At 45.3% G+C, this 16,657-nt stretch overlaps 1 protein-coding gene and 1 long non-coding RNA gene across 2 annotated transcripts in view; one reads left to right on the forward strand and one right to left on the reverse strand.

The window, feature by feature from the left end:
• Positions 1 to 16,657, forward strand: part of LOC133376921 (uncharacterized) — a 120,618-nt gene that overhangs the window by 60,060 nt on the left and 43,901 nt on the right. The window lies entirely within an intron of this gene.
• Positions 12,783 to 16,435, reverse strand: LOC133376918 (interferon-induced transmembrane protein 1-like). Its single transcript, XM_061609883.1, has 2 exons — positions 16,052 to 16,435; positions 12,783 to 13,472 (listed from the first exon to the last, which is right to left on the reverse strand). Exons 1-2 carry the CDS (start codon positions 16,304 to 16,306, stop codon positions 13,299 to 13,301), a joined length of 429 nt encoding a protein of 142 aa, XP_061465867.1. The 5' UTR covers positions 16,307 to 16,435; the 3' UTR covers positions 12,783 to 13,298.

Raw genomic sequence — 16,657 nt, forward strand, 5'->3', positions numbered from 1 at the left:
AATCCTAGAGTTGCTGTGACTGGAGAGTAGTTTGTCAACTCAGAAACGAAAGGCAGCAGCAAAAGCAGGAGTTCATTTTCTTTCTAACTCGGGCCTTATACCAGAACAAAAAAGTGATTTCCTCCTCCCAACCCCTGAATCTGTAAACATTTTAGAAATTCCTCTGCTAATGCCAATGCAAATAAAGGCCATCATTATTATATCCATATTTCAGGAGGCAAGGCTGCGGCTGAGAGAGTGGGATACATCAGCCCTGCAAAGTAACCAATGTTGTTATACCCACCTTGCTGAGGGGAGGACAAAGTTTGAGTAGTGTGCGACAACTCTGAGAGTAGTCCAGTGTTGGTATCCTGGTGTTTGGGGATTTTTAAGGGTATGCAAGGGCAGCTGTGAAGTTGACTGTAGCAGCAGTGCAGTTGCTTAAGGGCTGTTGTGAGTGAAGGGGGAGAGGAGCACACATCATTTTTTGTGGACCAATTGGCTGATAGGGGGTAGTCTTACAGGAGGAGCTGGGAAAAAGTGAAAAGAATATAGGGATCTTCCTGCTGCTGCATGTGTGGGCACAAAATAACGTGGGTTTTTTTATCAGGAAAGAGTGAATAACAGGCAAAGTGACTCAGATGACAAACCGAATATGGAAAACGTGGAATATCCCGCTCCGTTTGGATGAGCCCTAAGAGAGCCAGCAGTGAATGGAATGTTGTCTGGATGCCAGGTCTACCCTTTGAAAAATGAAGGAGGAGAAGACCTGGAATTCAGGTTTCTCAGAGGCCAGGTTTTCTCAGACCTCTCCACTGGTGGGCCAACAGATCTTCCAGAAGCAGTAGACCTCTGGCTCTGTTATGTATATATACATGTTTGTTGGAAGCACTACTTCTCCCCCCTCTGGAATAAATCCTGCGGATGCTGATGATAATAGCTTAGACAGTTTACCAGAATCCTAGGCTTGATGTATCAGATATCAAAAAGGAAATATTTCTGTAAACATTCCTGAATTTCAGCATGTGTTGGCCTGCTTTATTCCTCCCTTTGTTTGGGAGCAGCAACTGGAACACTGAGTTCCAGTCTTCCTTATTACACAACAGTTATAATCATTTCCAGGAAATTCTCTGTTTCTCTGTTCAGGGGGTCACACAGCTTATGCTCAGCCCAAACTGTGCAGTGGATTGTGGCACTGAGAATGCATTTTATACAATCCACTCTGAAAATGTACAGAGAAAAGCCCATCATGCCAAGGCCTCTGGGCATGCTCTGAGGCCTGTAGCGTGGCAAAGAGGTGGCAATACTGCAGCCCACTAGGTGTCCGGGAGACTACATAGCAGATAGGATAAGCATAGCCCAGCACAGTCTTCCAGGGTGTTCTCAGCCTCTCCCCATATGGTCTGAGGCCTCCGGTGTGTTTTAAGGGTGTAATAACATCCTCTGTTTGCTCTAGAAGGGAACAGCTTCAGCACTGGGGGACTGGAGAAGACCTGCCCTGGGAGTGAGTATCTGAGCATCTGGGTGCTTGCTTGCTTGCTCCTCTGGGTCGCTGTCTCTTGAGACAGCTGAAGTCCCTGGTTAGTGCTGCAAGGACTGGGACCCCCTGCCTGACCCTGACTCCAGAGAGAGGCTGCAGTCAATCTTGCAGCCTCTTGCATCAGCTCCTGGCTGGTTAAGGGGGCATAAAAGCCTGACTGCCCTTGGGCAGTGGGTTTGTTGCTAGCAGGGTTGCCATTTAGGAGGTCCTGAGAGCGAGGGCACTATCCCCTGCTATTTTTTTTAACCAATCTAGTCCATATCAGGTGTTTAGGAGGAGTCTTAGTAAGGAAGAACATGGGTGATGCCACCCCAGTTTCAATGTTCAGGGGTAGCAGGAGGTATACCAATGGGGAGGTGGTGAACTACCATAGAAGATGAGGGCAAGGCTATCTGTGCCTTGTTCCTCGCTCCCACTCATCTCATGGATGGGTTCCTCGTTGCTCATTTGTGGTGCCCATTGGCCTGTGTGTGTTGTTTAACACCAGATCAGTATACAAAAAGACCATACTCATCCATGATTTGATTGTGGATGAAGGTGCTGATTTGGAGTGCATTACCGAGACCTGGGTGGGTGAGCTGGGAGGAGTTGATCTGACCCAGCTTTTCCCACCCTGGATACTGAGTACAACACCAGCACAGGCTGCAGGGACCGGGGGAGGAGTTGCTGTGGTCTACAGAACTTCTATCTCTGTCATCAGGAAACAACTCTGTTATGAAGCTGGCTGTGAGGGCCTGCACCTGGTGTCTGGCCAAGGAGACAGTAAACCAGGGTTGCTGCTGGTGTACCCTCCACCCTGCTGCCCGGCAGCTTTTCTGACTGAGCTGGTGGAAGCCATCGTAGCTGTGGTATTGGAGGAGCCCAGAACGATAGTGCTGGATGATTTCAACATCCATGCTGAGGCTGCCTCTAGTGTTCCAGCTTGGGACTTCATGGCCTCCATGATGACCAAGGGGCTGTCTGAAGTTGTCACTGGCCTGCCACATAGGGCAGGACACACCCTTGAATTGGTTTTTGCTCCAGATGGAGGAAGGGGTGGTCTGGAGATATGGGGGTGGATGTCACCCCATAGTCATGGTCAGATCACTTCCTGGTGAAGTTTAGACTTATGGCTCCAATCCTTCCCTCCAGGGGTGGTGGAAAGATTAAGACAGTCCACCCTTGGATACTAATGGAATCCACAGGATTCCTGAATGCCCTGGGAGAGTTCCCACTAGATAGAGCAGGCGACTCTGTTAAAGCCCTTGCCATGCTGTGGAACAGCAAGGCTTGTTGGGCTCTTGACATGGCTGCCCCTGAGCACCCTCTCTGGCATTGTGGAGCCCGGTTTGCAGCTTGGTACACCAGTGAGCTAAGGGCAATGAAACAGACTGGATGATGGCTAGATCAGGCACATGTAAAGCATCATAACTGTGCTTACTGTGTGGCGGTGAGGGCAGTGAAGAAGGTCCAGGTCTCTGCCACCATCACATCCTCAAGTAGCCATCCAGTGGAGCTTTTCCATATTGTCAGGGTCCAGGGTCTGTTGACATCAACTCCAGGAAATGGAGTTTTAGACCCTTCGGAGGCCCACTGTGAGTTGTTTGCAAGGCACTTTGAGGGTAAAGTTGCTCACCTCCATTGCAATCTTGATGTCCCCTCCACATCTACTGTAATCCCCAGTGAGGGTCCAGTGCAACGTCTGTTGCAACCTCTTGGGAACCGTTTCAGTTGATGTGGCCTGATGACTTGGACAAGGTGCTTCTACGATGCAGCCAGCAACATGTCCTCTTGACCCTTGCCCTTCTTGGCTTATTAAAACTTACCGAGGGGGTTTGACCAAGCCGATCCAGGGTGTAGTCAAAGCATCATTTCAGAACGGAGTGCTTCCAGCCACCCTAAAAGAGGCGGTGAGCCGACAGCTCCTGAAAAAGGCCACCCTGGACCCATTGGTTTGCGACAACTACCAACCAGTCACAAATATCCCCTTCTTAGGGAAGGTGATTGAGAGGGTTGTGGCGCATGAATTGCAAGTACTCTTGGATGAAACAGATTATCTTGACTCATTCCAATCTGGGTTCAGGCCTGGTTATGGGACTGAATCGGCCTTGGTCACCCTAATGGATGACCTTTATTGGGAGGACAGGGGGAGTGCAACCCTGTTATTCTTACTTGATCTGTTGACAGCATTTGACCATGGTATCATTTTGGGCCGACATGGTGAGATGGGTATTGGAGGCACTGTTTTACTGTGGTTCCAATCCTATCTCCAGGGTTGTTTTCAGAGAATAACATTGGGCGATTGTCTTTTGGCCCCCTGGCAGTTGTGTTGTGGGGTGCTGCAGGGTACCATCTTGTCTCCAATGCTGTTTAACATCTATGTGAAGCCTTTGGGAGCGGGGACATCAGGAGCTTTGGGGCGAGGTGTCAGCAGTTTGCTGATGATACCCAGCTCTATTTCTCTGTAACATCTGAATCAGGAGAGGGCGTGCAAGCCCTGGACCGGTGCCTGGACTCAGTGGGGGGCTGGATGAGGGCCAATAAACTGAGTCTGAATCCCAGCAAGACGGAGACACTGTGAGTTGCTGTTTTCCGAGTTCGGATAATTGGTCAGTTGCCTGCTTTGGATGGGGTCGTACTCCTTCTGAAAGAGCAGGTCCGTAGTCTGGGGGTGCTCCTGGATCCATCTTTGTCACTAGAGGCCCAGGTGACCTCAGTGGCTAGGAGTGCCTTTTACTAGCTTCCGCTGGTAAGACACCTGTGGCCGTTTCTGGACCGGGATAGCCTGACCATTGTTGTCCATGCACTGGTAAACTCCAGGCTGAATTACTATAATGCGTTCCATGTGGGGCTGCCCTTGAAGTTGGTCCGGAAGGTGCAGCTGGTGCAAAATGCAGCAGTGAGACTGCTCACTGGGGCAGGGTATTGCCAGCATGTCACCCCACTGCTGAAAGAATTGCACTGGCTACCTATTAGCTACTGCGCTAAGTTCAAAGTTCTAGTTTTGGTGTACAAAGTCCTATACAGATTGGGACCAGGATACCTGAAAGACCGTCTCACCCCTTATATACCCAGCAGATCACTACACTCTGCATCTGTGTTGGAATTGCTTTTTAATAAGTTTTTTAATCTTTTCTCTTTCTTTCTTTCTTTCTTTCTTTCTTTCTTTTAAAGGTGTTTTTAAAGGTTTTAAGAAAAATGTTTTAAAACATATATATATTAAAATCTGTTTTATGATGTTTTAAAGTGTTTTTAGTGCTTTTGTTTGCTGCCCTGGGCTCCAGCTGGGAGGAAGGGTGGAATATAAATAAATAAAAAAGCCTTACAGCAGAGAAGGAAAGGACTCGTGTAGCCCAAAGAATCCCCATCCAAGGCTGCTGTAGGTAGGGTTGCCAGGTCAGAAGCATCCCAAAACCGGAGATTTTAGGGGCAGGCCCAAGAGATGTCACAGGGCGGGCCCGAGTGATCTCATTGATACATTAAGCATCAACCACAGTTGCTTGGAGTGTACAATTAAAAAAAATATCTGACTGGAAATTAAGCTAGATATCTTAGCTAAAAGATGGAGCCTGGGTAGGGAACATTTAATCTAGCCTACTTGCTTTCGGCAAGAAGGGTTTAAGTGCCTTCAGGCCAAGCCAGTCACCAGAAGGCCACTGTAGGAAGAAAGGAGCCTAGTGTTGTGGAGATGTTACATGGGAGCATTCGGGAGTAAAGATGGATGCCCCTGAAGGCTGCAATTCTAAACACACGTACTAAGGGACTAAGCCCCCATAGAACTCAACAGGACTTACTTCTGAGTATAGTTTGGATTGTGCTGTTGGTAAAGCTTGACTAGGGATCCTTTGCAAAGACATCCATATCCAAGCAGGGTTGGCAACCCCCTGCCTGGAATGCCCTGCCCTAATCTTTTAATGTGGCTGCTCCAAACTTCTTTACAGATTTTACCTTTCACTTCAGAAAGAGGTCTGAGAAATGAGTAAGGGTAAGGAGATTCTCTACCCTTTCTGTCTGCATAGATGCCCTCATCCTTCCCCTGAGCCCAGCAGAAGCTCTGGGCCAGGCAGAACGCAGTGGCATCTCATAGAGGACACCCTCCCCTTTCATGGGGTGTATGATTTGTGCTGTCCCAGAGCAGATTTTGGGGTGGGTACCCCCAGTTACTTATTTTTCCTGTATGTCTTTTTCTGCTTTGATTTTGTATAGATGCCCTCTTCTGTGCCCTGCGCCCAGCAGAAGCTCTGGGCCAGGTGGGATGCAGTGGCATCTCGTAGAGGACACCCTCCCCTTTCCTGGGGTATATGATTTGTCCTGTCCCAGAGCAGATTTTGGGGTGGGTACCACCAGTTACTTATTTTTTTCTGTGTTTTTGTCCATTTTGATTTTGCATTGATGCACCCGTGCATGCCCGGTGCCCAGCAGAAGCTATGGGCTGGACGGGATGCACTGACATCTCGTAGAGGACACCCTCCCCTTTTGTGGGGTATATGATTTGTCCTGTCCCAGAGCAGAGTTTGGGGTGGGCACCCCCAGTTACTTATTTTTTCCTGTATGTTTTGGTCTGCTTTGATTTTGCATAGATGCTCTGCTCCGTGCCCTGAGCCCAGCAGAAGCTCTGGGCCAGGCGGGACGCAGTGGTATCTCATAGAGAAAACCCTCCCCTTTCCTGGGGTATATGATTTGTACTGGCCCAGAGCAGAGTTTGGGGTGAGCACCCCCAGTTACTTATTTTTTTCTATGTGTTTTTGTCCATTTTGATTTTGCATAGATGCCCTCTTCTGTGCCCTGCACCCAGTAGAAGCTCTGGGCCAGGTGGGATGCAGTGGCATCTCGTAGAGGACACCCTCCTCTTTCCTGGGGTATATGATTTGTCCTGTCCCAGAGCAGAGTTTGGGGTGGGCACCCCCAGTTAGTTATTTTTTCCTGTATGTTTTTCTCTGCTTTGGTTTTGCATAGATGCTCTCATCCGTGCCCTGCACCCAACAGAAGCTCTGGGCCAGGCGGGATGCAGTGGCATCTCGTAGAGGACGCCCTCCCCTTTCCTGGGGTATATGATTTGTCCTGTCCCAGAGCAGAGTTTGGGGTGGGCACCCCCAGTTATTTATTTTTTATGATTTTATGACATCATTATGTATTTATGATAATATCAGAAGCCTGATGATTTTGATTGCATAAATGTATTGTTATTCTTGACGTGGAGAGTCCCCCGATCACAGTGATATATCATACAGGGTACCCCAACATAATTTGGAGTTCAGAGACATGTTAGGTTTGGTTTGAAGTTGCTGTAGTTGTCAACTCTTCTTCTTTTTTAGTGTTTTGAACTTTCAAGCAAATAAGGAACTGGGAACTAGGAACCAACTTCAGCGTCATATCAGTTAAATAGATTAAACAGTTGCGGGGGGGCGGCTGATGTTTTGGTGTATATCTCGGGAACCAGACCACCTAGAAACTTAATTTTTTTTTAAATTGAATCAGAGCGTCTGGAGATTAAGGGGTGCTAGCCGGAAGGCCCCCCAAAAAACCAGAGACTCCGCCCAAAAAATGGAGACCTGGTAACTCTAGCTCTAGGCCCTCCTCCTCTGCTCCAAGTCCTTCATTCCATTGACTCCAGTAGAGGTTAGGCATGAGCTAGGTAGAGACACCTCCATATGACACGGGTGGGACAGGGAGGTTCTTCTGCACCAGCTGCCAATCCATCGCATTGAAGGCTGGGAGCTGTGGCGGTGCCTACACAGGGTCCCTTTGCATCGTATCATCTCATTTTTCTCACAGGATGTGCTCATATAGCCCTAGCAGGAAGGGCAGAGAAACCCTTCCCACAGAGCAAAGGGGGAGGGGGCCTGAAAAGATCCTGGCAGCTGTGTGCTTAAAGAGGAGTGGGGGGGGGTCATGAATGAGGACTCTAATCTCCACCCAGGAGCAAACCATATATAATCCCAGCAATCCCAAATCCTTTGTTGGGGTGTTGGAACGTTTTATTTTCTTTCTCGGTCAGGCTGTATCATACTCAGCTGAAACTCCAATTAATGTTTGTAACTATCATGCAGCACACACAGGTTCAGGCAAGACTGCATATACCAGCTGCCAATTTGCCCTTTGTCAAATGCAAGAGGATAAAGGAAGGGATTAATTTGGTCTCCAACTCTGAGTTTAGCTCTCGTAGAAACGTTCACTTATTTCTTTCTTGTGCTTGTTGTTTCTGGGGGGTTTAAAAATTTTATTCTTGCAAACAGTGCCCTTAGGAACACATAGTACCAGCTCTAGATTTTTCTTTTTTGGGGGGGAAGGGTTGGCCCCAATGTTCTCCATGGGCCTCCTATATGGGTGGGTCCTCTTCCTCCTCAGCACTGGCACAGCTGCCTGTTAGCTTCCCTTCTCCTTCTGAGTCCAATCCACCCAAAATGAGAATGCAAGGCAAGTTCTTGCATGCTTGGAGAGGGAAAGTGAACAGGCAGCAACAGGAAGAAAGGGCAAGAGCAGGCCCAGCTCTGGGAACATGACCTCTGTTCAAAATGCCAAGAAGCAAGAGTCACATCCGCACTGTACATTTAAAGCACATGGCTCCCCCCCCCCAAATCCTGGGAACTGTAGTTTGTTAAAGGTAGTTGGGGAATGTAGCTCTGTGAGGGGAAAACTAGTTTCCATGATTCTCTTTCCATTCTGTATAGCTGCAGCTGCATATATTGCACGTGTAAGGTTTTTAAAGCTGTTTTTTAAAACTGTTTTACAATAGTTGGCTCTTTCTTTTCGCCCACAAATGCCAAGACAGATATGTCTAAGCAAGTAGGTTAGCTAAAAAAAAAAATTAAAAAGTGGACTAGCAACTTTTGTACTCTTCTTTGCAAGGCTTGTAAAGATTGTTAGCACCTTTTAGAAGGAGCAGCTTGCATTTCAGTATCTAAACACATTTCCCCTTTTAGAAGGCAGAGCAAGACTCAACCATGTGACTCCTGCCCTGCTGCAACACACCAAGCTCAGAAGGAAAGGAGCCAACTATTACTACGTAGACAAGGATTTAACTAATTATTGCTTCTCACTGAAAAACTGGCTGTGTAATCTGCTGGGTGTTAGCCCAGGCCTTCCCCCATCTAAGTTATTCAACAGTTGCTACAAATCAGTTTAACAGATGCTGTACAAGAAATGATGCACCAAGCAAAACACAGACCACCAGCCACAGTTATGATCTGCCAGGTGTTCAGCACCAATACCTATTTTTGGAATCTTAAGTAGCAAAATGTTGGTCATGCCCTTGATGGGTTCCCTACCATACATGGCTGGTGGATGATATTTGGGTTGGTGAGGCCGCAGTGTTGCAATTCCACTTTAAAACAAATCATTTTCCATCTCCCCTACATTCTGCAGCTTGTTTGAACTTTCCTTGGGTTTATCTGCTCCCTGCTGTGCTTCTCTGCATTCTTTTCTGTCCTTGGGGACAGGCTAATAAAAGGTTTTTCATTCTTTGGCCCCCAAACTTGATGATACTGGGTTATGTAATGTCAAACATTAAAATCATTTATGCTAGTGAGTACTGCATATTTTCCATTTGACAGAGCTATATTGTTAAGAAAGGAAGTTATTCTCTCCCTGACCCCTCATCTTTCATTCGTTGAAGCCATTGTGTTTTTGAATAAGGACTGTTCTGTGAAACAATGAAATATTGAAAATTAGCACATTCCCTGTCCCCATGGCTCTGTTTCAATCAGTGGTTTGATACCTAAAGCTTGTGCCGCATGGTCTGGAAGAGTACCAGTGATTTACAGAATACAGTTTGAAGATTGCTCAGTATGGTCCAGCTGACATCTGCATGGCTATAATGTTGGATTAGTTTAGCAGACTCAGCACACATAGCTTGGAAGCTGGCTGTATATTGTATGAATGCCCTTCCCTTTAGTTTGAATCGCACAGACTTTTGTTATCGAAAATAAGACAGCTTATTTTATTATAGGAGGTACATACTTAAATAGAAAAGATACTAGTTCTACCTAACTTGGCTGGAGATCCAAGGAGCCATGCTTCCTCCTTTACCTCTGAAGGGGAAGGAGGGAGAGAGAGAGACAAAGGAAAGATGTCTCCCCTCTCCCAAGATGGGACGGAGGAGGAATAGTCAGGAAATGAGATCAGCAATCCTAAGAGTACACCTGAAGGAAGATTGGCACAGGTTAGGCCGTGAAGATGGTCTAGGAAGCTTGGAGGTTCCCCTCTCTATCTACTTTATTACCCATTCAAAACCATCAAGTTGAGTTGCATCCCAAACTTCCCACAAATAATGTGACTGTGCATCACCTGGTTACACCTCATGATGACATAATGTATGAATGAATTGCACTGAAAGGTCTGGAGCCTGAGGTGATGTGAAATTTCTCATCTCTGGAGTTTGATCTGTGGTTGCTTATTCACTCATCTAAGTCACAACCTCATGCTGTAATCATCAGGTGATGAGCAGCAAGTGTGAACCATTTCTAAGGGTGGCACTACATATCCTCCCACCCCTTGTTTAGCAAAATTTACCTGCTTACTTCCAGCATCACACAAGTGCATCAGGACACAGGATAACTAAGCAGACTGACAACTCACCACAGGGTTGCTGTGCTTATCCCAATGTGTAGTTAGGAATGTAAGAGACCTGCTAGACAGACTAAGGGTCCATCTAATCCAGCATTCTGTACAGCACAGTGGCCAACCAAATGCCTCTGGGATTTGACAATGGGGCCTGGTTGAGTGGTGAAGGTGAAGCCATTGTTCCAGTTAGTTTTGAGGAAGCAGTAGTAAGACCTCTGTTAAATAAACCCTTCCATAATCATAAAATAATAGAATAGTGGAATTGGAAGGGGCCTTTAAGCCCATCAAGTCCAACCCCCTGCTCAATGCAGGAATGCAAGTTAAAGCATATCGGCTGTCCAGCTGCCTCTTGAATACCTTCAGTGTTGGAGAGCCCAACATGTCCCTAGGTAATTGGTTCCAATGTCATATCCCACCAAGTTAGATAATTTTTGGTCAGTCTCCAATGTTCCATTTTCATGCAAGGTTTGTCTGAGCTCCAGGCTTTTGCTAGATTATGGGGAATACAACTTTGGCTTCTTTGGTGTACAATCTACATAGGAAACTGAAGCAAGGAAATGCATCCGTATTGATTCTGCTGAACCTTTTGTTAGTTTTCAATACTAACAACCATGACATCCTTCTGAACTACCCGGGGGGGGGGGGACTTGAGGACACCATTTTGCCATGATTCCGGCCCAGAAGGTGGTGTTGGGAGGTGGGTGGACTCCTGTTCAACACCTTAGCTGTTCCTATGGTGTGCCACAGGGTGAGAGCTGCACTAAGGTAATTCACGAAAGATACTATATACCAGCTAGAAGTGCAAAAATGTTTCTAACAGTGTCTGCCCAGTGTTAGAGATGTAAGAGTGCCAAGGGCACTTTTGCACATATATGGTGGGCGGCATTATTGCCTGGTTAGAAATGTTTGGGAAAGAATTCAACGAGGTGTTAAAGATATTACATGTATTGGGTTATGTGTAAATCCACGAACAATGTTTTTGGACTCTCTCTTGCCTGGTCATCCACATGTTGGTAACAGAATGGTCTTGATAGCAAAGATGTATATTGTGCTTTGTCCATGCCCACTTTTGTATGTGGGTATGACCACAAGGAAAATCCAAATACTGTATGCATTTGGGAACACAAAAGTTGTATTAGAACTAAGAATGAACATGCCCCATTAGTAAAACACTTTTTGGAATTCAAACATGAGAAATCTCTTCAATTTTGGTGGGTAGAAAAAATTAAATCTTCAGGGAAAGAATTGTGTAAACAGTTAAGAAAGAGGGAAATATTTTGCATATATAAGTTAGACACCTTAATGCCAAATGGTTTAAATGAAGAACTAGACTGGATGCCTATTATGTAGAATTACATCTATCCTGTTCATAGGTTCATTTCTAGGTTATTCCTAGCTATTGTCTGAGAGTCTTTTTGGCTCTGCTTAAATGGTTCATGATTCTATATATATTGCATTACATGCCAAGTTCTGTACATTCAAATCATTGTACTAAATATGTTAAGTACTGACAGAATGAAGCCCATATACAGGGGTGTTAGCACTGCATCGTCCTCATACTGGATGCTCAGTCATTATATATGTATAAAAAAATCAAAAATATATTAACCAACTTATTTTTGAGCGTGGACCTAGAACAGGAAGCATATGCATGCTATATAAGAATGACTATAAGAGTAAGAAGTTAGTACATTTGGGTAAATTTTTCATGGATAATTTTGAGACAAATTTTATTTTAAATCCTTGCTTGAATTGGAATATAATCCTGAGTAGTTAGGTTTATGGAGGCTTATATTATGCTGCTGTATGGAAGAATTGTAAAGCAATTTTCATAAATGACATGTGCAGCAACATAGTTCACATGGCAAGCCTGATTTTTAATTTTTAGTATATTTTGAATATGAATTGGTACGGTATATTCTTTTAGGTTAATAAAAAGCATTTTCATATATATTTAAGCATTGTACAATCTTCATCCACGCACAGAGAAGCTGTCCAAATAGATACCACTGAAGACTTGTTTCAAATCGAAACACGTTTGGCATATTATTTGAGATTTGTTGTGCATTTTCTCTTCGCATTTTATATTTGTGTTAGTACACCTCTGCATTTTATTGCCGTGTTGTCATTGGGAGTGTATGTATATTTTGTCTACAGAGCTAACAATTCACATCACACTCTGTGTAATAAAGCGCATGTACATTAGAAATTGGGTGTTATTGTGTATTCTGTTGGCTGCCATAGGCTACATTTTCCACCATTCATTTCTACATATATTTTTTAAATCGTATCATGTCTGATTAGACCTTGACTTTGTGTTTTTTTTACCCCACTTAATTGGTTGCCGTAACAGCAACACAGCCAGTCGCCGTGGCAATTGTGAGAACTGTGCTAGTGCTCAAGGTGCTAGCCCTAAATTGTGATAAGCTATAATTCTGCCCCACCCCAAAATTTCCATGAATGGAAGTGCTTGCTGGGGAGATGGCCGTGATGGGTGTGTGAGAGAAATAGGTATTTCGGTTACAGCTGTGAATTGTACGGAAGGGCTTCATGTGATAATGTCACGTGAATACCATGAGGTGGCTGGCTTTGCAGTGTAAACACTTCCTAGGAAAATGTCCTTACTGTTGGAACTCCTCCTATGGCCCTTCCTTTTTGTGCATGTGGGAGGGAGGCTGAGGCTTCTTTGTTAAATGTGCACAAGAACAAAAACTTGACACGGTTGGAGTTTTTTTCATATATTTTAAAATAAATGTATTGGAGCTGACGAAACCAAGCTCGACAGGCACCTCTCATTACAAAGAAAGAGAAAAAAGGTAACAACTAGAGTGTTTGTCTTCCTTGCATCAGGAGCATGAGGTGGGTTGCCATGTGCACCAGTAAAAGAGGAAGTTGGCTGGTTATAGCAGGTAGAAAAATAACTCAAAGAGGTCAGAAGAGGCACTAGGGCTATGTGGAACATTAAAAAAACCCTCTGAAATGCACACTTCACAGCTTGACAACTCTTGAAATCAACAGTTATCAGCTTCATCTTGGCATCGCTGGAAGTACCATAGTAGACTCTTCAGGTAAAGGCTGCCCTTTGACAAACTACAGACTGGTGTCCATGGAAAGCAAAAGACCACCACCACATCAGGAAGTGACTTGAAGGGAAGGCCTGAGAAGTAAGGGGAGGGGGAAAGGTGGTAAACGGTTTTAAAGGAAAAATCACTTTGAGGAATAGTTCTCAATAGCCTTCCTAATTTCCTCCAGGAATCTGCAGACTAGCATAATACATTAGCACTACCACGGTGATGATGCCAAGGACAAGAGTCAGGAGGAACAGGCACAGGGCTGTGATGTTGAGGCACTTGGCAGTAGAACCATAGCTGCCAGCTCCACTGTAGTCACCAACCACTTTGCGATCTCTTGCCTGATAGGAGAGAAGGAAGGAATAGTCAGCTATTAAAAGCAAACTGGAAGATATGCTGCTAGTACATTGGCAGAAGAACTACTGCCACACTCCTGGATTGGAGCTTGCCCACCAAGAAGTCCAGAGAGAACGCAGCATGCAAGAATCCCATGCATCATCCCAAAGCTGACTCTACATTAGGGGTTACCAACCTTTTTGGACAGTGGGCACATTTTTAATTTTGAGAGTCCTGTGGGTGCCAGTCACAAAATGAACATCATGGGAGTATGGCATAACACAAAATTAGACAGTAAAGTCATGGCGAAGCTTTTCCTATAACTAGAAAAGGCTTAACCTGATGAATTTCTTCTTACCATACAGCTGATAAATGCACAAGCACACTGTTTTCCCCCAGTGCTAACCCTAAAACAAAGCGTAGGCTGCCCCATTAAACACAAACTAACTTCTGAGTAGACATGTTTATCATTGTACTGTAAGTTAACTGTAACTGAATTCTTAATGAGTGCCTGGTCATTAACTCCTGCACAACAGGAGACATACTTAAGCCTTTTCATATTTGCTTTGGAGGAGGATTTTTTTTTTTAACATCCTCCCACAGGTACTGTATAGTAGCGTTTCCAGAAAATAACTTCTAGGGACTACCTTATCTCAAATGAACCCATCACAGGAAAGATGCATCCTGGTTGCTAGGGGAAAAGGAAGGGCAAACTACAGAGATTCTAAGAACTAGAAAATAAGACACAAGCAGGAAAAGTGCACTAAAGGGGGAGGCAGGGATTCCTATCTGCTTTATAGCTTTCTTTCTAGGAGGTCTAGAGACTTACGTTTTTTTATAAAGAAAGCTCAGAGTCTGGGGCCCCTGTCCGGGGGTGCCACTGAAGCCCATCGCAGCGAATTCACTCTACGGGCTCTAGTCTAGCTAATACTTCAGCGGGGAAGGATCAGAATAGGCCAAAGCACTTATACTGTGTCACTTGCTAAACTAAAGCCCCACCAACACAGAGTGGTTTTAATAGCCAGTCCCTCTTCCAAGGGAACTCTGGGAATTTTAGCTCTGTGAGGGGAATGGGATCTCCTAACAACGTTTAGCACCTGAAACAAACTACAGTTCCCAGGCTTCTTTGGGGTGAGCCATTGCTGTTTAAAAGTGGCAAAAGCGCTTTAAATGTATGGTGTAGATGCAGCTTAAGTTACACAGAAAAAGTGTATCTCAGCCCCCTAAAGTTCACTCTAGTCTGATTGCATACCGCAGCTATAGGGCATGGGGCATAAAAGATGGTTCATTACACAGATTTAGCAGAAGGACAGGGTTCCTCTTTGAAATAAAACAACAGGAGCTTATACGACTCTGCAGAAGTATTTTTCATGGAGTTGCACGTTTGCTAGCTTTTTTCTTAATCCTCCAATACTAGAAAAAGTGGCAATATTATTGCAGTGCTAGTGCAATTTTACAAGTCTAAGTATGTGCAAAGATGGATCTGATGTGTGTCTGTAGACTTTGTTTTCGACACCCATCTGTTTCAGAATAGAAGAGATCTACAGGGCAATCCTATGCATGCCTACTCAGAAGTAAATGTGTACTGGACTGCAGCCTTAAGGCAGGATTAGTGCCACTTTCAGAAAGGACCTATCCCTACACAAATAAAAAAAAGTTTTAAACGGGCTCTCTTTTTTCAGCCCTTTACAGCGGCCTTTAGCTCCTCCCCGTTATCTAAGACAAACTTCTATTCCTTATTTAAACAAAATGGAACCTCATCACTTTGAGGGATACTCAGAATTGGAATCTTCTTGCAGGGCTTGTCTATGCCGCAGTCTACAAACATCTGTATTGTTGAATCACAGCCCTTGAACAGCCTTATCCGATTTGATCAACCGCCGCCAAATTATTAGATGAACCTGATGTTTACACAGCAGTAAGTTATCCGACACCAAAAAGCGTGTCTCCAGGCCTATGGGGTTTGATGTCATGAAATTCTTGTCTGTCTGTTGCCACTGAACATAGTTATTTTTCATTACGAAAGATGGTACAAAAAACACAAAACTGAACACACGTGGGTGCCCTGCCACAGCAGCGTAGCTCCGCCCTCGTTCTTTACAGCTTGGGCTGTTTGTGTTCACGGACCTGGGCAAGATTAAAGTTTACGTTACATCCGCAGTACTTGCAAGTGATTTGCCCACCATCACCTTTCACCCTGGATGAAATCTGAATGCAAAATTCAGCTCTAGAACCTGGGAAGAAATAATAGAGCCACTGCCCACCTCTTGCCATTGGGGGGGGTCATAATTAATTATCACACCCCCTTCGGCCGTGTAGCACTCTTACGGATACTTTTCATGTCCCGTTGAAGTCAACGGGGCTTGCTTCCGAGTAAACGTGGCCAAGGAACGGGCTTTTAGGGCGGCTGGAGTGACTTCTAGGCACCCTAAACTTTAAAATTTAAAGCCTGGTCTCGCCCCACAGGTTTTACATTCGCTGTCTTCACACGCACATCCCGGGCAGGAGGCAAGTGCGTGTGGAGTAGGAAGCAGTGAAAACATCCCATTTACAAAGGAACTCACGTAGATACTGCACTTCTCACCTTAACGGAAAAGACCAGCGCCATGAAACCGAGGCAACAAAAGTTGAAGTACATCATGCTGCAGATGGACCAGAGGAAGTGGTCGCGGGGCGGCGTCACATAGACCTGGCTTTGCTGCATGTGGATCACGGTAGATCCAGCCGACGGGTCCGTAACACCGACCATCGCAATATCACGTTCCTCCTTGAGCTCCTCGTAGCGCGGCAAACCCCCGTTGCCTTCCACAGGGAAGGTGAAGCGGGCGCTGCTTGCCATTTTCTCGCCTGGACTCTCTCGCAGGGCTTCCGGCCGCGCTTTTCTTGAGATGGTGAAAGGCAAGAAGCAAAGAGGCCGGGAACAAACGCTCTTTTTCCTGGAATAAATTAGTGTGAACGGAAGGAATCGAAACTAATCTCTACAGCTGGGTGGGGGACAGTGTAAAAGCCGGAATGGAACACAACGGAACAGGCCGGAACGGGCCCTTTATAAAAGAAGTTGATGCCAAAAACACTGGGCTGTGTTAGAGACACTTGAGAACAACATTTAGGAACAAAAACCATTCCGATAGGATATTTTTATTAACCCTTTAACAACCAAAATGCCCTCCGGAACAGAATGAAACAGCCC

Source organism: Rhineura floridana, chromosome 2 (assembly GCF_030035675.1).
Source record: "Rhineura floridana isolate rRhiFlo1 chromosome 2, rRhiFlo1.hap2, whole genome shotgun sequence".
NCBI classification, from domain to species: domain Eukaryota; kingdom Metazoa; phylum Chordata; class Lepidosauria; order Squamata; family Rhineuridae; genus Rhineura; species Rhineura floridana.

Coding starts and splice junctions, on each gene's coding strand:
- LOC133376918 (XM_061609883.1), bottom strand. CDS start 16,306: ATGGCAAGCAGCGCCCGCTTCACCTTCCCTGTGGAAGGCAACGGGGGT. Junction 13,473..16,051: donor CGCTGGTCTTTTCCGTTAAG/GTGAGAAGTGCA, acceptor CTCTCCTATCAG/GCAAGAGATCGCAAAGTGGT.